The 25,871-nt window shown below is 41.9% G+C and overlaps 1 protein-coding gene across 1 annotated transcript in view; it reads left to right on the forward strand.

Annotated features, from left to right (window-relative positions):
• Positions 1–15,842, forward strand: part of MICOS10 (mitochondrial contact site and cristae organizing system subunit 10) — a 29,253-nt gene extending 13,411 nt beyond the window's left edge. The window contains 4 exon segments of the mRNA XM_069477407.1: positions 12,889–12,936; positions 13,930–14,039; positions 15,628–15,808; positions 15,811–15,842. Coding sequence (XP_069333508.1) covers positions 12,889–12,936; positions 13,930–14,039; positions 15,628–15,808; positions 15,811–15,842 — 371 coding nt within the window.
• The last annotated feature ends 10,029 nt before the right edge of the window (positions 15,843–25,871 follow it).

Here is a 25,871-nt window from a genome sequence, read left to right on the forward strand (position 1 = left end):
TTAATCAAAGTATGTGCCTAAACTATAGACGCAGTTTTGCCATCTTAATGGTAGCTTGTTTATGCCAGCAGTGAGGAAGCCTGGAGAGCGAGTGGCGATGAAATTATGAAAGGCACGTTCCACAGCTTGTTGAGAATTTAATATTTTAACTTGCAAGAAGTGGTCCAAAGCCTGGAAGACGTGGTAGTCAGTCAGTTGGTACAAGGTCTGTTGAATATGGTGATGACAGAGAATTTCCAAGTACAGCTTCTGTAATTTGAGCAGCGTTGTTTTTTGTGGTATGTGGTCTTGCAAGAGGATTGGCCTGTCTCTGTTGACCAATCTTGGCTGTTTAATCGCAAGTATCCTCATTATTGCATCCAGTTGGCTGCAGTAGACATCTGCTGTCATCGACTGACCAGGTTTCATGAAGCTGTAGTGGACAGTACCAGTGCTGGACCACCAAACAGACACCATTAGCTTTTTTGGATGAACATTTGGTTTTGGACTGTGTTTCTGCACTTCATCTTTATCCAGCCATTGTGCTGAACGTTTGTGATTGTCAAAAAATCCATTTCTCATCACATGTAACAATACGGTATAGTAATGTTTTGCCTTTATGTTGTGACAGCAAAGAAAGGCAGGCTTCGAGATAATTTCTCTTATATTCGTTTAATTCACGCGGAATCCATCTATCCAGCTTCTTCACCTTGCCCATTTATTCCAAGTGGTCCAATATTGCTGGAATAGTAATGTCAAACCTTGCTGCTAATTCACGCATAGGTTGAGATGGATTTGCTTCCACTACAGCTTTCAACTCATCATTATCCACTTTGGTCTCAGGTCACCACATGGCGCATTTTCAAGATTAAAATTACCAGAATGGAACTTCTCAAATCATCACCATACTATGTGTTCATTAGCCACATCCTTCCCAAACACTTCGTTGATACTTCAAGCTATCTGCACTGCCTTGGTTCCATGATGGAACTCATATTCCAAAATAAATTGAATTTTTTACTTATCCACGGTTTCGCAAAAATTGCTCTAAAAAAAATTGAAAGATGATCACAAGCCAAACTGTATGTTTGAAAAAATGAGGATGTACCTTCATAACAAAAGCAAAACAAAACAAGAAGTGCCAAAGTGAAATGCCAGCGATATCAACTGTCAAACTTAGTACTTAAGGAAATCGGATATTCCATACTTAACCTCATAGCATCTTCAGGTGGGATAGTAAAGCTGTTTGATTAATAGTTAACAGTGCACTTGGGAGGAATTGAAATCCAGTGCTTTTACTTCAATTTTCTTTATCCAACCTAAAGCCATTAGGCTGCTTAGGATAATTTATAACTATTGTAATGCTCTGACATAATTGTTGACAGATTTGTAGGCTTACCTTACTTTGACAAATGTTTACAAGTTAGAACAAATGTTTCTGATTGTTTGTCAGAACCTGCACATATAAACCACTCAAAATTCCTGTTTGATAGATTTTTAAATGATTAACTGAGGCAAATGATTTAAGCAACATAATTTACTTTTTTACTAGGAAGGTAGTCCTAAGAAAGCTAGTTTCTTGGCATCGTTTCAGATGACTAAATTGAAATCCATTAGGTATAGGAATTTTTTAATACCATTTCAGCATAGTACTGTATGTGACCAGTCATGAGCTTGTGAACTCATAAATATCCCATTGTGATTGAGAGCAAAAAAAAATTACTACTCTTATCATGTATTTTGTCTTGACACTAGAATAAATGCTACTAATCTTATGTATTCCCAGAAAAGATTGACTGTGACCATTGAAACATCACAGTTTATTTTTCCCCATATTCCAGCTGCAGCTTGAAATTTATTTTAGCGCATAACTTCTACTTTAGAAGACTTTCTTTCTTTACTCAGTTTATGAAAACTACATTCTTGGTTTTATAATATATGCAAGTCCAGTGATTTAGAGAGGTTTATTATGGGGCTTGGTTGAGTAGTCAAGCCTTTAGGAAAGACCGCAGATCACCACTGTAGGATAAAGTTAGCTAGGTGCTACTTCCTAACCTTAACAGTCTTTGGCACCTTATTAGAGCCAGATTTGAATAGCAAACAAGTTCCTTGCTCACAGAAGGCTCTGAAATTCAGGGAAGTCCTTCTAGCACCTTTGCAAATGCTGACTTGGGATAATCATCATTTGCACCAGCAATACCTTAAATGCAGAAATGTTGGTGTACTTTAAAAATATTTGATCCCCTTCTCTATCTTCATTTATCTGTGTCCATGTGGCTTTCCACTATACCCTTATCAATGGATCCCTTATCAATGAATTATGATTACAATCGGTCACTTCCCCTCCTCAGAAGTTCCTAGTTCTGATCAAAGCCTTGCTTTAACCTCTACTGCCTGCCTTTGGTACCATGTCTTCCATTTCTGCCTAGCATGAAGTACAGGAAGGATAAAGGGAGGGTAGTTCAGGAGAGACCAAAGTATTAATATGTGAGGTGACATTTTCAGTCAGATGAGCAGAGAAGAGACAGCCTGAAGTCTGGACCTTGTCTCCCACCTGGGCTGCTGCAGTGGCTTCCTCCTTCCTAACTGATGTCTTCATCTTTGATGGAGGCTACTTCAAATCTGTCGCCACCATTGCCAGAGCGCACTGTGTAAAGTACACATCTGATATATTGCTTCCCTGCTTAATTCTCTTTATTGCTTGCCTATTGCTTATAGGATGGAAGCCTTGACCCTTAGTATGGATGGCATAAAAGGCTGTCTTGCTTTATCTCCTACCTCACACTTGATGATTTGGCAACAAAGAGCTCCTTGCAGCCCATTTCTCTTGCTACCTTGCCTCCCCCTTCCTTCTCTAACCCTCCAGGATGGTTTGGGTGTCCTCTTCAGTGCTTCTAGTACAGGAAATGTACTATGCTGTTTCTGTCATTGTACGTTGTACTTTGTGTTTATAAGTATTCGTTGACTCCGACATTGACAGTGAACTTAGTGCAGGAACGTATTGTTCCCCAGAGCTTAGCATGGTGCCTGGCACTCAGTTTGTATGATTAAGGAAATGCCCACACATACTATTGACCTGAATGGATTTTGGAAGGTGTTTAGTTTCCTGTAGTGAGTCTAAAATTATTATAATAGTTTCATATATCTGAGAGGAGGCTACACTGGGAGCAGTATAGCATGGTGGTGAAGGCCCAGGTGACCCGAGGCGAGTTACTTAACCTTTCCGTGCCTCCGCGTCTTCATCTATAAAATGGGGGTCATAAAAGGAGTTTACTGTGAAGATTACATGAGAAAATTTACTCTTGGAGCAAACGTGCTCAGTGAACACTCTTCCTTTTCTTTACTATTATCATATGGTATTCCAGAAAGCAATGTTTTTATAAATGGTTTTATAAATTTATGTTTTAGATTGATTAAGGGAATTGGTATTAAGTGGTTATTTGATGTCTGTTATAAATAGCATCAATGGTTTTGTACTAATAGTTATCCAGGGAGAAGTTCTCGGCATTTTCTTTGACAGCCTTCCCCCACTGCACCCCTCCAACCCAGATACACATAGACACCCTTAATGAGTTGTTAAGTCTTGTAAATTCTGCCAGCAAAATGTCTCTTCTATACCAAGCAATCCTACCCACCTTAGTCAGATGAATCTTCCTAAAGCATAGCTTCAATCATGTTACTGAATCGTGTAGTGGGAAGCCCACTGCCTACTGAATGAAGTGCTGCGTAGACTCCTTGGCTCCTCTTCTCGTGCCTTTTGCAGAATGGCGCAAGATTCCTTTCTAGCTTTATCTCCAGTTATCCTCCTGGATGGGCCTCATGCTTCAGCCAGACAGGGCCACTCTCCATTGCCCTGCACAGCCCTGCTTTGCTGCCAGTGGGTGAAGTGCATTCCTGTCCCCGCAAACTTTGGCTGTTAAAAGTCTACCCTTTAAGACAATGCAAACGCCACCTTCTTACAGACTTTAAAAGAATCTTTGCAGCCAAATAAATGTGTTCCTGCCTTCCTTCCCTGGACCTGCAGAACACTGTCCCTTCTCACGGCACGGAGATTCTGCTTTTGGTCAGTTTTCTGTGTACCTGACTTATCCCTTTTTTGATCACAAGGTCCCCAGGGAAGAGACTGTCTTATTTATCTCTGACCCTTGTGGAAGCCAATATTCTTGACCTTTAGTGCTCAGTAAATATTTGGACTTTGTTCTTGATGTGCTTTTTGTGGGGGAAGAAGACAAATCACAGTTACTGTGTGCAAGTCACCGTTCTTCCAAGTGTTTTACACGTATTATGCCCTTTCATCCTCTCTGTTCTTTATTCAGGGATAGGCACTGTTAGTATTCCTCTTTTCCACATGGAGAAACTGACACCTAGAGAAGTTATATAATTTGCCCAAGGACGAAGACACACACCTAACAGTATTCACAACCATGACCCCCAAGTCCACATAACCTCATAACTGAAGTATAACCATTGTCTAACACTTCCCATTTTTCAAAGAACAAACACTCTATACTTGACTGTTCTCCCAGGGTAAAGAAATTTTTCCTCAGTGCCTTCTACTTAATAAATGCTAATAAATGTTGATCAAATCAATGTGTATAAGAAAAATAAATTATTGGTGCTATTTCTCCATTGAATTTTTTTTTTTTTTTTTTTTTGAGACAGAGTCTCACTCTGTTGCCTGGGCTAGAGTGCCGTGGCATCAGCCTCGCTCACAGCAACCTCAAACTCCTGGGCTCAAGCAATCCTTCTGCCTTAGCCTCCCAAGTAGCTGGGACTATAGGCATGAGCCACCATGCCTGGCTAATTTTTTCTCTATATATATATTTTTAGTTGTCCAGCTAATTTCTTTCTATTTTTTTTAGTAGAGATGGGGTCTTACTCTTGCTCAGGCTGGTCTCAAACTCCTGACCTCAAGCAATCCTCCCGCCTCGGCCTCCCAGAGTGCTAGGATTACAGGCGTGAGCCACCGCGCCCGGCCTCATTGAATTTTTTAATTTGAATTATAGGAATAGGCAACAACACAATAGGTATAATGAAACCAGTTACTGGTAGAAATGAGGAGGAGCTGGAGATATTGGAGATGTTAGGGGAAGAAGGACTCTGGAAAATACCCTTTTGAACAGTTTATAGGCCTCAGCCCATTTGGATTCATTTTATCTCCAGCCAATGCACAGAGGAAAGTATTTCCTGGCTTGATTTGTTGACTATTTCTCATTTATTCTAAGTAATTTCAGGTTTTTGTTACCACTCTTGGTAAGCTAAACATCTGTGTTTCTGTTGTTTCCTTGAGGGACTGGAGAGTAACATAGTTGTAAATTATCCATGGATAGTGTTAAGATCCAGAAAAACACTTTGTTGTTCTATGTTACAATAGACTGGTCACCCTGCTGCTATGCTAACCTCTCCATGAGGTTTATCCCTTTGTGCAGGGAAGAGCCATGACTTTGGAGTCAGTCAGCTTGGGTCCGAATTCTACTTTTTTAGTTATATGTACTTGAGTAAGTTACTGAACCCCTCTTGTTGTTTCCTCTTCTGTAAGATGGGATCATAATAAATATAGGGCAATACAGTGCCTGACAGTGTAAATGTTAGTACCTCCAAAGCACTCCCCCATAAATGTAATGTGAGCCTTTGATTATTTATCTAAACTTAATAATTTCATATCTTTTTTCCATCTCCCTTCAATAATTTATCTTCAGAGCTTCTCATTTTCCTACATACTCTGCCCACATGCAGATTAATTATATTTCAGTAAAATATCTACCAGCATGTTTCTTGTTTTATGCATTCTTGAAAGTTGTATGGCTGTCAGAATTCTGAAAGTTGAACCATGTGCTATATGCACTCATTTAAAAGGCCCCTGTTTTGACTTTGGCTTTTTTTGAAGCAGAACACACCGGTAATGACTTCCACATTTACCTTCTGTGTCTTTACTTCTTTCTGCTGACTGGTTTGCTTGTTCTGATCAGAATCCTGGTAATTGATGTCCACCCAAGAAATTCCTGCAGATGTTCCAGCTTCTGTCTAGTCTGGATAGCCAGAGCAAGGTTAAGGTCTTGTAAAATAGCCACCTTCCTAGTCTTTCCTATATACCCTGCAGCAGTATTGGCTTTAGGGAAGCTGATTAACCCAGACTGAATTTACCATCTCTGGGTCTTTGGTCCGGCATACTTTCTTGGTTAATTCACATGACTTGGCATTTACACATGGACACCTGGGACAATCTCCCTTTGCCTCAAAGGATTAAGTAACACAATTTGGAGCTAACTTAAAACTATTTTTTTCCCTCATTAATTGGGCCCTGAGCATCTTTCATAAATCAGGAATGTGTCTTGGAAATGTAATTCTCACTAAACTCAGTCCCAAGGGTACTTTTCTATAAAAGCACATTCTTGTTTGTTCTGTCATAACACATGCATTTGATGGTTGTAATAATGTTGATAAAAACATGATTGAACAGGAAAGCATGACCATTATAAATAAGTTAATTCAATATTAATCCACTTTCAAAGCATACATATTTATTAAACACAAGACACCTCTAGGAAAATCTTACCTCTTAAAGCAAAATGGTCTAGTTCGGCAGTAAATCTGAAGGAATCCTCTATTTAAAAAAATAAATATCGAAACCTGATGTATTCATATAAGTAATTGCTAATGCCAGTGAAATATATGCAAAGAGTAGGAAAAAACAGGTTCTGATGTTCAGCTGTGGCTCACCCACAGTGTGATCCTACACAAGCCAGTGCATTATATTTTAGTAGAGGATCAACTATTACATTACACTTTGGACGTATTTTGAGTTTTATCAAGGAGGTGGCAGAACTTACTACCATTTATTCAACTCTGTCAGACACTGCTAGAGACTTTCCATTTTCCTAGTACAGCAACCCTGCAAGGTGATTTTCACTCTACCGATGGGCAGGTTGAGTAATTGACCTTAGGTCAGAGAGTTGGCTGGTAAGGCCTGGAGCAGCAGCCTGGCCAGGCCTGTCTCGCCGCAACACCAGTGCTCTTGCCTCTCTGCTCAGCAGCAGAGTGCAGCCCTCACTTTTTGAAAGTTATATCCTTTCTTTCTTTTTTTTTTTTTTTTTCTGAGACAGAGTCTCACTCTGTTGCCCAGGCTAGACTGCCATGGCGTCAGCCTAGCTCACAGCAACCTTCAAACTCCTGGGCTCAAGTGATCCTTCTGCCTCAGCCTCCTGAGTAGCTGGGACTACAGGCATGCGCCACCATGCCTGGCTAATTTTTTCCATATATTTTTAGTTGTCCAGCTAATTTCTTTCTATTTTTAGTAGAGACAGGGTCTCGCTCTTGCTCAGGCTGGCCTCGAACTTCTGAGCTCAAACGATCCTCCCGCCTCGGCCTCCCAGAGTGCTAGGATTACAGGCGTGAGCCACTGCGCCCGGTCTATCCTTTCTTTCGGTGTAAGAATGAAGAGTAGTTTGGCACAAGGTTTCTAGAATCTTAAAAACTGGGAACTCTTGTAGCTTCTCATATTCATAACATGCCCGTTGAGTATGGTACTTAAGTTTTTGCTCATACATCTTTATATAAGTTATGCAAAGTAAAATGAAGTTGCTTTGCAATTTTAACTAATTTTTAGATATAGATTAAAATTTAGCGCTGATAACTATACTTTAGGCTTATGAATATAGGAGCCTTGTTTAAAAAATAAAAAAAATATTAAATGTAAGCTGGAATAAGGTCTTAATAATTCTCATATAAGTTATTGATAAATAAAATGAGTCTATAGTCTTTTTTCCCCTATGATTTTTTTTTTTTTTTTCTTTTTTGAGACTGAGTCTGGTTCTGTTGCCCGGGCTAGAGTGCCATGGCGTTGGCCTAGCTCACAGCAACCTCAAACTCCTGGGCTCAAGCAATCCTTCTGCCTCAGCCTCCCAAGTAGCTGGGACTACAGGCATGCGCCATTATGCATGGCTGATTTTTTCTATATATTTTTAGTTGTCTGGCTAATTTCTTTCTATTTTTTAGTAGAGATGGCGTCTTACTCTTGCTCAGGCTGATCTCGAACTCCTGACCTGGAGCGATCCTCCTGCCTCAGCCTCCCAGAGTGCTAGGATTACAGGTGTGAGCCACCACGCCCCCTATGATCTTTTATAGAAATATTTAAAAGTGAATTTTTATATGATTGTTTTTGTTCCTCTCCAGACAATGAGTTGTTCTTCCTTCATGGAAAGTCCATTGGCAGTTGCAGCTTTTGCAAAGTTGATTCTGCAAGAGCATGTATCACTTCAACTTGTTCCATTTAGGGCTAACATCCAAAATACATTTCTACCCCAAGACTGCAATAAGATTATATAACCTACTGGTTAATTTCTGTGATTATTTTTTTCCTAATTATTTGTGGTGAAGTAAAGTGTTATGATCTGTGGCATGCTGAGAGCAAAGATATTTCTAAGTGGAAAATAAAGTTGCATTAAGCAACTGGGAATTGTAAGTGTAAAGGCCATCAACATGTATTATCCCCCCCACCGCTTACTTACTTAAAAGGTGGTTTAAATCTACGGTCCCCAAAGCCATTCCCTGTCTGTGGCCTATGAGGAACCAGGCCATGTATCACTGTCTGAGCTCCACCTCCTGGTGCCAAAAAGCTTGGAGACCACTGGCTTAAGGTGTATACTAGTGTACCTCTCTTGGTTGTTACCCTTTTAAATTTGTTATAAAATCCACTGAGGCATAAGATAAGGCAATATTGTATATATAGTTAGTGGGAGGAAAGTTCTCTGTTCTTCTGTTATTAAAATAGTGTCAGATGAACTGTTAAGGCATTGCTCCTTCCTGACAATGTGTGTTTATCTACTAGCCAGTTTTATGATGTCCTTTTGGGCACGAAGCATGCATTAAATTGCATGGTTAGATTGATTTGGAGTAATTTCTTTTTGAGAGAATATGTGCCAATTCTTTTTCCTCTCCGAAGGAAGAAATGGTTTCAGAACATGGGCTCTGTGCCTAATGTCAATTCCATAAGGCTCCTCTGTTGTGTTTTTCCTCCCCCCACCCCCCCATAATTGGACTTTGCCATGAGGTAGATGTATACCTATGATCAGGCATTTCTTTACTTTAGGGTTATTTGTCATTTCAGAGAGCATGGACTTTTGAGAACAGGCTTAAGTTGGGGGAGGCAAAGTTATATAAACTGTATTCTTAGTTAAATATTTGCTTCCAGGGAAGGTGAAAAATGCTTTGTACTTTTTCCTTTGGCTTTTTTCCTCCTAAAGAGCTTGTCATGCAACAACAACAAAAAAGTGGCCAAAGGCAGAGAAAACTCTTCTCTTTTCCATGTTGATTTGTTTTTATTGTAAGACAAACCTTTCATGTTTTATTGTTATGAAGTTTAAACCTGGCCTAGAGGTGCCAATCTTTAGTGGAAACAGCTGCAGAGTTGGTGTCCCCTGATCAGGTGGGACTTTCTTTGAAGCAACATGTTGCCTTTTAAAAGAGAATTGAGCATGTGAGAACTTGAATCTGTAAAACTCATCAGCAGTTCCACCATTGTTTATCTCTTAAGTAACCGAGATAGCTAACTTTAAATAAAACATTGCAATTAAAAATCATTTTTTTCTGAAGAAACTAGTCTTTGTTACTTTGTGTCTTAAAAATATAGAAATGAAAAAAAAAATCACCCTTAAGAATTGAAGATAGCCCAATTTAACTGACACCATAGAGCACATTCCATGATAACTCTTTCTTTTGGCTGGTCTGAACTGCAATTTTGATCTTGCATTTATACAGCGGATAAAGGTTTGTAATAGGAACAAAACTGAATGGGCATATGTCTGAATTCTAGAGATTGAAGATTTTCTACTCAGTATTAATTGATGTTGAAGCATTTCTCATCTTTTTGACTGAGCAATACTAGTAGCAGTGGACTTAGCATCATTCTTGATCTGCTACTAGGAAAAGTTGTGCATCAGAGAGCTTTCTTTCCTTGGGGGAAAATAGAAGAGACAAGCATGGAGTCAGAGGGACAAGAAAAATGCTGAAATATTTTCCTTTTGGGCTTTTGATTTCTTTGCCAAAAAATTGCCTCCAGATGGAGGAGAGCAAAAGCTCTGATTGTAAGCCATTATGTTTTTACTGGCCTACCTCCCCATCCCATTGCCTGGTTTGGAATCTGTAAGCCAGCCCAAATCCTTTACCTCATTTTCTAGTACCAATTTACTGTCTTACTCATCTTCCAGCTGCAAGGGGTGAGGCAAGCTGCCCTGAAATCGAATGCTGTGCCATTTTATAATCCAAGCAACAGCAGATTCTTGCCAAGGAGTACCAACCAGTATCAGTGGCTTCCATTTCTCTGAAGTTCTTGAATCACGCCTACCAGGTAGACTTCTTGTGTCTGTGACTTGTGTGGTACGATTAGTCTGGGAATGAATCTAACCAAGCCCGATTGGCTTTGTGTAGACTTGATACTACCCAGGTTGCCTAGTGTTCTCTGCTGTTGCTTGGGGAGCACAGTTCGTTTTGGGGCTGTATCTTCACTGGCAGTTGAAATCTTAACACTCCAGTTTCCCTCAAGGGGTAGTGATTTAGGGGTTGAAAGTGTAGCGGAATCCAGTGTCTGGGCATAGTGGGTACAGTGGCATTGGAGTCTGGCAGACTTGAGCCTGGGTCACTGCTCCACAACTAACTAAACAGAGTATCCTTGGGCAAGGTATTTTCTGCATCTGGAAAATGGGTTGTTTGGTTTAAAAGAATATTGGGGGGGAAAAGAGAATATTGAGTACTCATGGGTAATACTCAAATGTTAGTTCCTTTCTTTTTGTCATGTCAACCTTGATTACAGTATGTAAACTGACTAGTTTTCCACCATTTTATTAAATTATATGGAAATTGTGATGACAAATGATTTTCAGATATTACATTTCAAAATTGGGCACCAAAATAGTGCCTAACACAGGATCTGTTGGATAGGGCAAAGTAAGGATTTTTAATTAAAATTTGTGTTTGTATAGGATACAATCACATATATATATTGAAACACACATCATGGCCACATATATATGGTCAGAGAGAATGATCAGAAGTCATTCTGTGTAACTAGCGTAAATATTAAATACTTTAGGCTAACTAACACCAGCTGGATTGTGCATAGGTACAAAAAGAATTACTGGGATCAGAAAAGATGTAGATTAGCTTGCTTGCTCTTGATGAAGTTTTTTGCTTTTGGCGCAGAAGGGTCAGGGTGATTGAGGAGTACTTTGAATTTTTACACCGCATTGGCCTGAAATCATGGCTAGACAGAGAAGAAACTCTCAGAATTTCAATAGCACAAATCTGAGAACTATTAAGGCAAGTGAGAATTGGGGCTTGTATGTGGTACTTACTTATAAAGAAGCTGGTCAGGGTCTCTGTTGGACCATGGAGCAGCACTCAGGAAAGAGCATCAGAAAACTCTGAAAGGTCTTTGAAAATCACTGTCCATCAAGTCTGAAAAATTAAAAAGAATCAGATTTTAGCTCTCTTCCTTGGTTGTGTAGCTTATATTTTTGATAATGGAGAAGTGAGTTTATCTTAAAGTATGGGACATGTATCACTACAGTATGTGAGTGATTTTTTTTTTTTAAGTTGTATCACAGACAAATATTTTTAATATACTTTGAGAAAAAAATTGTAACACTCAAATCTATGATTATACCAATATTATTTGAGGCTAAGTGTATTAAATACCTGCATTGATTTTTTTTTTAAGAAGTAAAGAATAGTGCAGGTGGTGTGTAGATTTGGCAGAAATTACGAAGATGGCACCAGAATGACCATGGTTTCAGAAATACTGGTAAAAATAAGGATTTTTTTTTTTAAAGAACTTTCCTTTTTTCAAGCTTAGATTTCCTGTGAAGTTTAATTTAAAATTAGGTATTTAATTTTTTTTTCTACCAGACCACTAACAAAGGCGTATGTTTGTCTTTTATTTTAAAAGATAGCAGTTAAAAATGCTCTATGAGTAAAAAGAGGATTAATCTCCACATTTGGGGCTCGCAAGGCATGTCGCTTTCCTCTCTCTGGACACTGACTTGTGTGCTGGTGCAGCCTTTAGGAATTATTTTGGATCACTCGTTTCCATCTTCCTGAAAAAGTAGCTGCCACTCAAAGTGCTGAAGTGACAAGGGGAGCTTCGTGTCGCTTATCTGTTTAACCGTTTATCTGATGTTTTGGCTGTGGCACCCCTGTGTGGGGTGGGTGGGTTAGCCCAGGATGCAGAGAGGGTCTATTCTAGACAGTCTCTTGGCTTGTTCCCCTGCCCCCACCCCACAGCCCACAACTTTTCTGGACAGAATAAGGAATAAAATTTTTTTTTTTCCCCGAGACAGAGTCTCACTCTGTTGCCTGGCTAGAGAGCCGTGGCCTCAGCCTAGCTCACAGCAACCTCAAACTCCTGGGCTCAAGCAATCCTCCTGCCTCAGCCTCCCGAGTAGCTGGGACTACAGGCACGCGCCACCATGCCAAGCTAATTTTTTCTATATATATTTTTAGTTGTCCAGTTAATTTCTTTCTATTTTTTAGTAGAGACAGTGTCTCGCTCTTGCTCAGGCTGGTCTCGAACTCCTGACCTCTAGCTATCCTCATGCCTCAGCCTCCCAGAATGCTAGGATTACAGGTGTGAGCCATCGAGCCTGGCCTAAAGTTTTTATTTCATTTATTTCATTCCCCCTGTGTGCAGGGGACCAAAGGCATCTATAAAGCCTCTGACAATAAGAAAGGTTAGAAATGAGAAAATCAACTCTATACCTAATTATGAAAAAAATAATCTGCTTTATGATGTTCACATTTAAGAAATGTTAATGTTATCTTTGTCAAGTTTCTATTATTGTCACAGCAGTCTATATTAAAAAAGAAAAGAAAGTTTCTATTATGAGGTTGAACATGTTTTTTTCTCCCTCTTTGTAGGTACTGGTTTGGGATTAGGAATTGTTTTCTCACTTACCTTCTTTAAAAGTAAGTTTGACTTTATTATCTTTTCAACATAATGTCATAGTATGTACATACACATAGCAGGGACACTTTTGGAAGATGTGTCTGAGTGGCTGCCATCCATTTATGGGGTTAGTTAGGTAGGCCAAAGACTGTGGACTTAAGAGGTCAAAATGGGTTGGGCATCTCCAGCTTCCCCCCGGGGTACTGAGTCAGGGTTCCTGTTATCTTAAATATGATATCACTTCAAAAGCCTGTACTTGATGCCAGTGAGTCATTTGGCCAAATCTACATGCTTAAGTATTTCTAATTAATTATAGTTTTTTCTAGAGGAACTTGAAAATGAGAGTCCTGCTCGTAATAAAAACAAATAGAGCAGAAATGCATATGCTTCTTGGCCAAAAATTCTCCTGAACAAAGGGCAGGCAATATTCCTTTCATTCCGTGGAAGAACAGCTGAAGTTTAGATAGTGAAGAGAAGTCAGAAGGGTCGCTTTGACCTCTTTCCATGAAGAACTGACAGGAAATATATAACAAGAGAATTATCATTAACATAGTGCTGATATGAGATAATCATTTACAGATTGGCTTACTATGATCAAAGGATGTAAGTATTGGTGAAATTCTTACATATGTTTAGAATTCAAGCACCTTGCTGAAAGGTATTATTAGTTCTGATATGGTTAAGAAATTATTTACATTGAGCAGCTGATTAGAACTGATATAGAACTTAAAGGGTTCAACTGTGTCTACTGTTGACATACCGTAACACTTATTTTCCTTGAACCTAGCAACGTGGGTACTTAATAAATATTTGCTAAATCAATAAGTTGACTAATTAACACCCCCCCTTTTGGCCATTGATGAAACATTGATAAATGTATGATTTATTATAGTTATCAGTATGATGCATATTGAGTATTTATTGAACCCTAAGCAAATGTATTGAAGGGGATTGGGGAGCTTTATTATCTCTTAATGGTTCCCTAGTGGGATTTTCCTTTTTCTGATCACTAGGAAGAATGTGGCCATTAGCCTTTGGTTCTGGCATGGGATTTGGAATGGCCTACTCCAACTGTCAGCATGATTTCCAGGCTCCATATCTTCTACATGGAAAATATGTCAAAGTATGTACAAAATTTATATTTCTCTTTGTGTTAGAAGGAAAAGAGGTTTCTCCTGAGCCCTTGAAGAATTCTTTAGAGTGTATGTAATGAATAAACTGTGTGTGTCATTGTGGCACCACTGAGATCCTAATTGCTCTTTGGCCTTTAGTGACATGAACACTGCTTTGGTATTAAAAGTCTCTCCTCTGAGCCTTCAGATGTGTATGTGCATTCAGACCTATATGCATATGTTAGCTGACTGCAGTTAATGAACTTGCCCGAGTGTTAACCATCAGTGATAGATTTGTGTTAACTATCTGTAAGTAGCACTTTTCATTTAAGTTCTTAGAGTGTCCTGTAAACATCTCACACATACTTAAGCTAAACCCCAAGACTACAGGGACTCAGCCATTATTCTGTTTTTTAATTGAAGCAGGCAGTTTTGACTGTAAGTCCTGCATGATTCTGCCGAAGTCCTATTCTTCAGGTGGATTTTTAATGCTGTAAACAAGCCAGAAAATTATTACCCATGTCTCAAAAAGGAAGAAGGTAGCATGCTTCCTGAAGGGTTCACATGTAGCCACCTTTCCTTTTGCCTTTATTTATTTCTTTTCTTTTCTATTTTCTTTCTTTATTTTTTTTTTTAAGAGACTCTTGCCCAGGAGTGCAGTGGCATCATTATAGTTCACTGCAGCTTTGAACTCCTGGTCTCAAGTGATCCTGCCACCTCAACCTCCCAAAGTGCTAGGATTACAGGTGTGAGCCACTGAGGCCACCTCCCTTTGCCTTACTTTAGATGATTGGTTACCCTGGGGTTTAAGTGACAGGATCATGGGAGGTTAGGTGCTCAAGGACAGAGGTGGTACTTACTTTTGTATCCCCAGGGTCTGAAACAAAGTAGGCACTTAAATAAATGTAAGATGAATGAATGAAGTAAATAGTCTATTAGAGGTAAATGCGAATGGTCTCAGGCTTACTAAGGCATAACTCTTGTAGCAGCACAACCTTCACTGAAGAACTTCACACTCCCTGCATGCATTGAATCTTCCACTTTTCAGCTTGCCTTTGAGCTATAGAATCACTGTGATCCGGGCAGCAGCTGGAGGCTAGTGGAAAGAGCACAGAAGCTGGGAGACCTGGGCGCAGACTAGGCGGTTCACTTCCGAGCTTCCATTTTCCAGCCATAAAATGAGAGTAATAATTTCTACCAGTAGGGTTGTTGTGAGAATTAAATATGAAAATGAGGCAGACACAGTGGCACATACCTGTAGTTCCAGCTACTCGGGAGGCCAAGACGGGAGGATTGCTTGAGGCCAGGAGTTCTAGACCAGCCTGGGCAACCTAGTGAGACCCCATCTCGGAAAAAAAAAATCAAATGTGAAGATGTTTTTAAGCTGTGAGGTGCTATATAAATGGAAACACTGGTTATTATAGTTGAGGCCAACCAAGAAAGGGTGATTGACTTGTCTGTCCATTGTTCCACCATAATAACAAGTAGAGTGGAAAATGTGGTGCAAACACATGTCCTAATTCTAGTCAAGGGCTGTAGCCACAAGGGTCACCAGATCTCAAGCAGCATCCTACCATGGCCCCGCAGCTTTCGTCGTAGAACCCGCTCACGCTCTGGCAGCTGCCTGCCCACCGACCTGTGTGTGCTGGAGAGCCAGTGGGAGCAGGGAGAGTTAATATTAATGAACCAACTCTGCACCAAAGCAAGAGTGAGGTCATCAGAGGGACAGTGCAAGGAGAGGCGCAGCTGTGTGGCACCAAAGGCCATGACAGCCCCTCTCCACTGCTCCTGGCTCCTCACTTTCCTGGCACTAGAGCCAAGTGTGGGGAACAGAAAGGAGCAGGGAGAGGAGCTGCAGGTCTTTTAATTGTTTAAAATGTTTCCATTGTTCCAAACTTGGTTGTCAGGGATAATGGCTCAGGGGTGATTATATGCATATTATGTATTTAATGGCTGGGAGGTACTGTGGAAAATATTGTTACATTTTTTACAGGCTTACGTGTATTGCTCCAAAATGGCCTTGTAACTTTATCTGAACTTGAGTCTGAGCCTTGATGTTGTCATCCTCCACTTTCTCTGAAAAACAGAGCAAAATTCCAACTTGAGGTTTATTCAGTGTAGTCATATTGTGATAACTGCTCGTTAAGTGCCCGACAGGCCTGGTGGACCATCCTAGCTTTACATGCTTTCTCTCTGGACCTCCCAGCGGATTTGTGAGAGGTGTTACTGTCCTCATGCAGCAGATGAGAAAACGGAATCTTACGGAGATTAAGAAACTTGCCAAAGATCATGTAATTGGCAGACTGTTAGATTCGAGCCATGCTCTGCCCACTCCCCTGTGATTCCTTTGATAGGTTTTAGGAGTAGTTATCCAGGTAGTGATGGTTTGGCCCTGTTCTACTCCTTTCCCACTGTTCTCCCTCGAAGATTAGGGGAGCTACTCTTCTGAGCCTGGGTGAGGTGTACACGGTCCTATAGTGAGACAGTTTTAAAGCAAACAGTGTGGTAAGGTTTTCAGCCCCATTGGTCCTTTAGGTCTGACCTGACACAGCAATTATTACTATTTTTTTTTTTTTTTTTGAGACAGAGTCTCGCTCTGTTGCCTGGGCTAGAGTGAGTGCCGTGGCGTCAGCCTAGCTCACAGCAACCTCAAACTCCTGAGCTCAAGCGATCCTCCTGTCTCAGCCTCCCGAGTAGCTGGGACTACAGGCATGCGCCACCATGCGCGGCTAATTTTTTCTATATATATTTTAGTTGGCCAGATAATTTCTTTCTATTTTTAGTAGAGACAGGGTCTCGCTCTTGCTCAGGCTGGTCTTGAACTCCTGACCTTGAGCGATCCACCCGCCTCGGCCTCCTAGAGTGCTAGGATTACAGGCGTGAGCCACCGCGCCCGGCCTAGTTATTACTATTTTTTAATAGAGACAGAGCCTCACTCTGTCATATAGGCTGGAGTGCAGTGGCATGATCACAGCCTAGTGCAGCCTCGAACTCCTGGGCTCAAGCTAGCCTCCTTCCTCAGCCTCCCAAGTAGCTGGTACTACAGGTACTCGCCACCATGTCCAACTAATTTTTTTTTTTTATTTTTATTTTCATAGAGACAGAGTCTCGCTATATTGCCCAGGCTGGTCTTGAACTCCTGGCCTCAGGTGATCCTCCCGCCTTGGCAAAGTACCAGGCTTATAGGCATGAGCCACCTCGCCCAGCCAGACACAGCAATTAGAGTGGATTGTCCAGATGCTATCCGCGCACTTCTAACCTGACTGCCCTTGCTTTACAGGAGCAGGAGCAGTGACTTACACCTGAGAACATCCCAGTGGGAGGAAAAGAGAAATCAAGTTTATTCCTCAGGAATACTGAAGTGCCCTGGAGTAAGCTGACATTCTTCTGTAACAATGTTATCAGTAATGCTTTAAACTCCAGCACACTATTTATGTATTTGAAACCAAGTCTGTTTCTTGTTTTGTATTTTCTCTCTGGAAATTGTAAGGAAGTGGTCTTAAGAGAAATAAATTAAAAATACGAAGCCCATTGCATGGCCTTCGTTTCTTTGCCTTTAGTCTCTGAGTGTCAGGGCTGTTTGAACTGGACGCAGCTATAACCCTCTGGTCACAACCTTTCTGAGAGCCCTCCTGAAACCACAGCCATTGTATGTTCTTCCCACTCTCCCCTAAGGTGTAGTTTTCAGAACCGCTTCCACCTCATAAATCGGAGGTTGGGGATTGCTGCTGCGTGTTCTGACGAAGATGACCAATGTCTTGAGGTGCCTTTCCTTGCTGTGGCAGCTCTTTGTGTGCCGCTGTCACCAGTGGACTTGCAGGGCATGTCTCAGCTGTGCCTGCCGCACTGGGGTCCAACAGCTGCCGTATCGGCAGGGGATGAAACCGACTGTGGACGGCCCACTTCATTGATGGCAAGTCCTGCAGCTTCACGGAGCTCGACAGGGTCCGAGCTTCAGCCCCGGCGGGTGGAGAAGGCACCAGGCACACCCACCTGGCTGCAAGGCCATGTTTGGGGTTAATTTTATCTTCACTTAGCAGCTGAGGTTTGAGGACAAAAGGGCCATGTCTGATGCCCCTCTGTGAGTTTGTTCTTGTGATTTCACCTGAACAGAGTAGTCTGGACACAAAAGTGATATTTTAGCAATTTTTTTCTGAAAATATACAGAACTCCAGAGGTCAGGCTTTCTTATCTGATTTCTTTCTTTACAGTAAAATTAAGATAGGCAGAGCTTGGTCCTCCTGCCCTTTATTCTGTAAGTATTGATTGAGCGTCGACCATAAGCCAGACACTGTTGTAGGCAGCGTGGGTAAATGGCTGAAAAGGACACGGGCCCCGCCTTCAAGGAGCTTAGAGTCTGATGGAAGGACAGACATGCAAACACTTAACGACTCTGAAAGAGAATCGTTTCAAAGTGCAGTGAGAACAAAGAAGGAGCAACTAAGTTTCCTTAGAACAGCCTAGTGGAGGACGGACCGTGTGGACTCGAAGTTGACAGGGGCATTCCATCTGGACAGGGAGGGTGAATTCTGTGAAGGCTCAGGACCATGGAAGTGCATGTTATAGCCGGAAACTACACGCAGTCCAGCGTAGCCAGAGTGTACAGTGGCAAGGGGGTGTGTGTGGAGGGATGAGGCAGGCAGGATACCCAGGTAGAGCTTGTGTCTGACCCCAGTTCTGGAACGTTCATTAGACCTTAGTTCTTCCAAGTGCTGTAATGAGTTGATTCAGGGTAGCAGTGTATACTCCCCTTACCCTCCACTGTTCCTTCTCTCCTCCTTCACCCCACTCCCCTTTCTAGAAAGGTGTGCTAGGCTCTGGACCTGAACAGGCAGCAGTGATGCTCTGCCCTTAAAACTGGCTAGGCTCTCTGGGCTTGATTGTGTTTTTGAATCACCTAAAACCCAAAGATAGTATGAACTTAGGACTGGAAGTCATGGCCACACCTTGCCGTGGCCACTTGGCCCTCTTCATTCCATGATCCAGACAACACATGGAACTAAAAATAATGTGGGACCTGTTTCATCTGTTCCACTTACTTGTCTTCTCCATATTTGCTTTAAAAGTTAATACCCCCTCCTCCCGGCATTTTTCCACCATTTTTTCATCTTCAGGCAGAGAGAAGAATAACAGGTCCCCTTCCAAAAGAGACAAAGTCAGAAAACAGAATGTGCCCACAAATCCTCTAGGTATGTCAAAATCCTCTAGATGTGGAGTGGCAAGGGATGTGGGAATCAAGCTTCTCTGTCTCACTAGTTGTCAGATCGTAGGCGTTTATTTGGATAGATCCCTTTGCCCAGCACCTTTGAAACACCATTGAAGTGCTTTGGGACACTGTCAGCTCCGTGAGGGAACAGTTCTGGGCAAAGGCCAGCCAAAGGACGCACTGGGTGTTTGCTTTAATTCCGGAGTACTTTGTATTCCCACCTTGTAGCCCTTAGCAGAGACTGGCCCAGAGCACATGCTTGATCTTGTCCCTACTCCCTGCCCGCATCTCAAATCAGCCTTCAGAAAGTCCCAGCTTATTGGCAAAGGCACACATTCTGTTCCACTTTAAGTTTCATTAGAAATTCAAGTCCTCCAGGGCCCTCTTCCCTTGTGGGCTTGTACAACTTTGACTTTGCTTCTTGTCTGCCTTCTGGAACCAAGTACAAGGAAATTCATGGTTTTGGAGAGAGAGTGATGGGAACCCAGCTGGGCACAGGATCCTAGGATAAGGCTGTGGCGCCCCAAAAGTGGCCTACTCTGCCAACATACATAAATACATACAGTCTGAGCTTGACACTGTGTAATTTGGCCCAGAACAATATGTATTTTGAACTCATTTAGGTGAACGACTTTGGCATTCCAAGTACCCACTGGGGGAGCCTTTATCAGGCTGTGTTTGCCTTATGCAGAAGTATGTCTTTGTTCTGAGAAATGGCCTCAGAACACACTCTGCTGAGCTGTCTCCTTTAGTGAGTGTCATCTTCTCCTCCATTTCAAAAGCTCCAAGGATGCAGTCTTGAAATCCCGCTGGTAGGAAGAGCAGGGATCAGGAATGGGGGGAGGGGTGTGACTATGTAGGTTTGCTTTTAGTTTTCCCAAGCCTCACTGTTTACATTTTTTTTTTTTTTATGTAACCAAGCCATAATTGCATTTTACTTGTCGTGGTTCAATCTGATTGTATTGTTGAAGGACTATTTTTGAACCCGTCCAAATAAACTCTGCAAAGTACTTCCACAAGGATGTTACTCCATGGGGCTGGGGCAGCCTTCGTCCTGAATGGTGCTGAGACACATGGTTTCCTGTTGCATGCTTTCTAATTACATAAATGCAAAGGGGGTGGGAGGGAGAAAGTGGAAATTCTAAGTACCAAAAGGAATGTTAAATTTAGAATAATAAGCTCATCTGGAAGCTATCACCACTTTTTTCTTTAAGTGTGCTACAAGCACCACTTCCCCTCAGACCCAAAGAATGGTGTCGGGGTAAACACAGACCTGGCAGGAGCAGGGGAGAAGTCCCATGTTCAGTGCGTGGGCTCTGTGTTAAACAAGCATGAGAGTCCGTGATGACTGTTCCTGCAGGCAAGCACCTTGAAGGAAGAGGACAGACAGGAACCAAGGGAGAGGCATGGCTGTCAAGCAGGAAGGCCATAGGATTTGGAGTCAGGACCTGGGTCCAACTTCCGACTCCACCCCTTGTGACCATGGGGAGTTTCCTTAACCTTTTCAAACTCTAGTTTCCTTGTTTGTAAGGGGGAAAAAAAATAATTCCTACCCTGTAGGTTTTGAGGGTCAAATATATGCGCTAACACAAGTGTTTAAAAAGAGGCTGTTGCTATATGAGTCAAAATAAAGTGCATGGTATTAATGGTAGATAGGGACTATTCCAGAACAGGAAGAGGGCATAATCACTGGGCTCAAGGAATTGGCTCCTAGGGTTGAAATTAGCAAGATCTGAAGAGAGAATGAGTGCCTCAAGTGAGTGCCTGGGAATAAAAACCTAAAAGTTGTTGGAAAACACTGTGCATCTTCATAAGTATTAGTGTCATTTATTTTCACACTACTCCATTGAGTTACATATGAATAAGGCCGCTGTGACTCCTCCGAAACCCCACCCCAGCTTTTTAAAAAATCTGAGTTATTTACCAAGTCCATAGTCTTGGAGCTAGGCTAGGAGGGAAGGAGGGAAAAAGACACTGAAGAAATAGAATGGGAACCTGAGAACTCCTCAAGGAGCTTCCGGCCTTGTAGGAACCATGACTATTACTGAGCATTTGCATTCAGGATAATTGGCCTCAATTGTTTGATCCTCAAGGAGTTCAGAGCAAGAAGGTGTAAGTGGGGGAAGGAGATGTCAAGAATTCTTGAAGGAGGTGTGGGCAGGTGATGAGTCTTTAATAGAGAAGAAATTGAGGCTTGGAAAAAAGAGCTCATTATCAACTGTCAATCAAGTGATCTTTTTCTATTCCTGGTCTAGCCAGTTTGAGCCAGGCAGAACATATATCATGACGCTTAATTTTTACAACAATCCCATGACAGAAGTACTATTATCCTCATTTTATAGAAGAAGAAACAGATTTTGGAAGGATAAATTAACCTGCCCAAAGACAAGCAGGTAAAAAGTGATTCAGGCAGAATTTTAACCTGATACCAGAGTCCAGACTTTTATCTACTCTCTATGGCTGGTCAAAAGCTGTTTAAACTGGGAAGGATCATTCCAAAGTGGTTTGAGCCAGTTTACACCTATTTGACACACTTAAACATTGAAATGGATCAGAGCCAGTTTCATTGAGTTTAAATTGATCAGACTAAGTTGATTCAAGTTGAAATTAGCTGTATTTATTAAAAACATAATTCCTGTGTTTACTAATAAGAAACATTATCAGAGTTTCAGGTCGGTGTTACTGGATGAGTTTTGCTAAATCCTTACAAATGTAATAAAGCATCACGATATTTTATTGGCCTATGCATCTTAATAACTGCATACTTTTCAGTTAGATTTTTTGAGACAATTTATAAACCATAAAATGAACCCATCACTAGATACAAAAAGAAAATCCTTTTTATAATGTATACTGGTAATAATTACTACTTTTATATTTCACTTTTAAGGGGTTAAGTTTTTTTGTAACGTTTGATTTCGATATAGTTTTTTTTACACTTACAGAAAAGTTGTGAAAATAATACAAAGAACCCTTTTGTACCTTTTACCCATGTTCACCAATTGTTCACGTTTTCCCCCATTTTCTTTATCATTCTGTGCGTGCATGTGTGCTCACGCACAGTAGTTTTGAGCCATTTGAGAGTAAGTTGGAGACATCGTGCCGTTTACCCCAAATGCCCCAATATATATTGTCTAAAGGTCTCCTGTGTATGTAATACGAGTATAAATGGGCTGCTTTTATGGTCTCAATCTTTGTCTACCTGCAATGTACACGCCTTCCAGTTTCTGTCCTTCCTTGCCCTCTGGCTTTTCTGCTGTCTGTATCTCTGGATATGATCAAGACCCAGAGTACATTTTTATTATAATATTTAAGGGATAGTTTTATTCTTCCTATTTTTCAGTTAGGTGGTTGAGGTTAATGTTTTCTGTATTTTTAAAGCTCTCAAATTTACTTGCTTTTTAAGTGGGTGGCCCTGACTGATCATTTCTATGGGTCAGTGACTTTCAATCAGAAGAAAAGCTTCCCCAAATTCTTACCATAGAGCATCCTCTGTTCTCATCCGAGCTTCCCTGGGTCACTGTGTAATCATGAGAAAGTCACTTGATCTCTCTGGGCCTCATTGTCAGACGGTTGTAATGATCCTATCCCTTCCTGCCACAAAGTACAGATGTGAGGTCAGGCACCCTGTCATTGGGGAGAAAAGTGACATAGCCAGCTAAATAATATTATTTTATAATAGAATCAATATATAATAAATTAGATCAAAAAAATCACCACCCGTCTGAACTGGAAGTATACCAATTGTACTATCACATGATGGACTCTTGTTGTTTGTTTTTTGTTTCTTAGATTCGAGGTCTCAAGGTCTCACTATGTTGCCCAAGCTGGTTTCAAACTCCTGGCCTCAAGCAGTCCTCCTGCCTCAGCCTCCTGAATAGCCGGGATTTACAGGCACGAGCCACTACCTGGCTACTGATAGATTTTTTTTTTTTCCTTTTGAAAAGGGGGTGGGGGATTATGGGGAGGGGTGTTCAGTTGCCTTGTTTGTGTTTTTTGTTGAGACAGAGTCTCACTCTGTTGCCGGGGTGGAGTACAGTGGCATCATTGTAGCTCACTGCAGCCTCTAACTCCTGGGCTCCAGCGATCCTCCTGCCTCAGCCTCCCAAGTAGCTGGGACTATAGGTGTGCGCTGCAACGCCCAGCTGGGTTTTTTTTTTTTCTTTCTTTTTGGTAGAGACGGGGTCTCGCTCTTGCTCAGGCTAATCTGGAACTCCTGAGCTCAAGCAATCCTCCAGCCTCGGCCTCCCAGAGTGCTAGGATTACAGGTGTGAGCCACTGCGCCCTGCCTGATAGACTCTCTATACCACAGAAATAAAAGGTCCACCACTGTTCCAGACTTCACTGCCTCTTCTCCTTCTGGTGAGCTTCACAGATAAAATCCAAGTTCTGCTTGGTTTACTACAAGAAGCCTGTATGTCAAGGATTATAAAGATGATTATAGATCTTTCCTTTTTCTATCTATTTATTTATTTATGAGATAGGGTCTCGCTCTGTTGCTCAGGCTGGAGTGCAGGGTGCAATCACAGCTCACTGTAAACTTCAAACTCTTGGATTCAAGCGATCCTCCTGTCTCAGCCTCCAAGTAGCTGGGCCTACAGGTGCATGCCATCATGCCTGGCTAATTTTTGTATTTTTTGTTAGAGACACACTCTCGGTTATGTTGCTCAGGCTGGTCTTGAACTCCTGGTCTCAAGTGATCCTCCCACCTGGACCTCCCAAAGTGCTGGGATGACAAGTGTGAACCACCAATCCCAGCCCCTTAATCCATTCAGATGCTCCTCTTGAAGACTAGGAGGTAGAGTAACAGAAAGTAAAGACCGAATATGTCAATCAGCAGCCATATCTATTAAGATCTCTTGACTCCTCTCCTTGGGCCCCCAAAACCAACCATAAAATTGCTTTTTGGCCTGGACCTGTTATCTGTAAAGCCTCAATTTGATTAAGGATGGGGAGCCTTGGGGAATTTCTTTGACTTTGCCAGAATCTCTGCAGGTCTTCCAAATGGCCGCCCAGCCTTCAACATTTCCCCCTCCCACCAATCTTAACACTATTTTATGTATGTTGTTTTCTGTTCAGAAATTTTCAGTGGTACCCCAATATGCACAGAATGTAGGTCCAAATTTCTTAGCCTGGCATTCAATGCTATCCACTCTGATCTCTACCTTTTGGTGGAATAGGATAGGGGCTGACACAAAACACAATGGTGATCTAGCACCTCTTGTGTTATCCTGGATAGAGCCGGGGCCCATTCTACTAAGTGAAGTATCACAAGAATGAAAAGACAAGCACCACATGTACTCACCATCAAATTGGTATTCACTGATCAATACTTAAGTGCAGGACTGGGCGTGGTGGCTCACGCCGGTAATCCTAGCACTCTGGGAGGCTGAGGCAGGAGGATTGCTCCAGGCCAGGAGTTCAAGACCAGCCTGAGCAAGAGCAAGACCCCCGTCTCTACTAAAAATAGAAAGAAATTAGCTGGACAACTAAAAATATGTAGAAAAAATTAGCCAGGCATGGTGGCACATGCCTGTAGTCCCAGCTACTTGGGAGGCTGAGGCAGGAGGATCGGTTAAGCCCAGGAGTTTGAGGATGCTGTGAGCTAGGCTGACGCCATGGCACTCTAGCCCAGGCAACAGAGTGAGACTCTGTCTCAAAAAACAAAAAAAACCCCCCAAACTTAAGGGCATATATAGTAGTAACATTCATCGGGTGTTGGGCAGGTGGGAGGGGGGAAAAGGGGATGAGTATATTCACACCTAATGGGTGCGTTGTGCACCGTTTGGAGGATGGACATGCTTGAAACTCTGACTCGGGCAGGGCAAAGACAATATATGTAATGTAAACATTTGTACCCCTGTAATATGCTGAAATAAAAAATTTTAAAAAAGGGGGCTGAGAGCAGGGACTCTGGAGCCAGACTTGGGGGGTGGGTTGCATTCCAATTCTGCCACTTATTAGCTATGGGGCCTTGGGAGTTATTTACTCTTTCCATGCCTCAGTTTGCTTATCTGTAAATGAGAATGATGATAATATCTACCTCAAGAGGTTACTACGTATATGAGAATTAATAAGATATGAAACAGTGCCTGGCACAGAGGAATGTTAGGCCACTACTGCCCCCCCAATCTATTCTTCACACAGCAGCCAGTGTGAAAACATAAATTGGATTATATCAGTCCTCTGCTCACATCCCTCCAATAGCTTCTCATCCCATTTGGAGAAAAAGCCAAAATCCATACAGTGGACTCCGAGACCCTACAAGACCTGGCCCTCCTGGCACCTCTCTGACCCCGATTCCCACTAGAATCTCCCTTGCTCCTCTGTTCCAGTCCTCCTGTCCTTGCTGTTCCTGGACAGACTGGCCCCTTCCCACCCCAGGGCCTTTGTACTTGCTACTCTGCGTGGACCAGTCTTCTCCCAGATAGCCACACTTTGCTCCTTCGCTTCCTCCAAGCCTTTACTCAAATGTGTCCTCCTCAGTGAGACCTTCCCTGACCATTCTGTTTTTTGTAATCCTCCCCTACCCATGTACACCCTAACCCCCTCTCCTGCTTGCTTTTTCTTTATGGCATTTTATTTACCCACATGTTTTGTCTGTTGTCTTCTCCCACTATCATTGTAAGCTCCCTGA

Source organism: Eulemur rufifrons, chromosome 8 (assembly GCF_041146395.1).
Source record: "Eulemur rufifrons isolate Redbay chromosome 8, OSU_ERuf_1, whole genome shotgun sequence".
NCBI classification, from domain to species: Eukaryota; Metazoa; Chordata; class Mammalia; order Primates; family Lemuridae; genus Eulemur; species Eulemur rufifrons.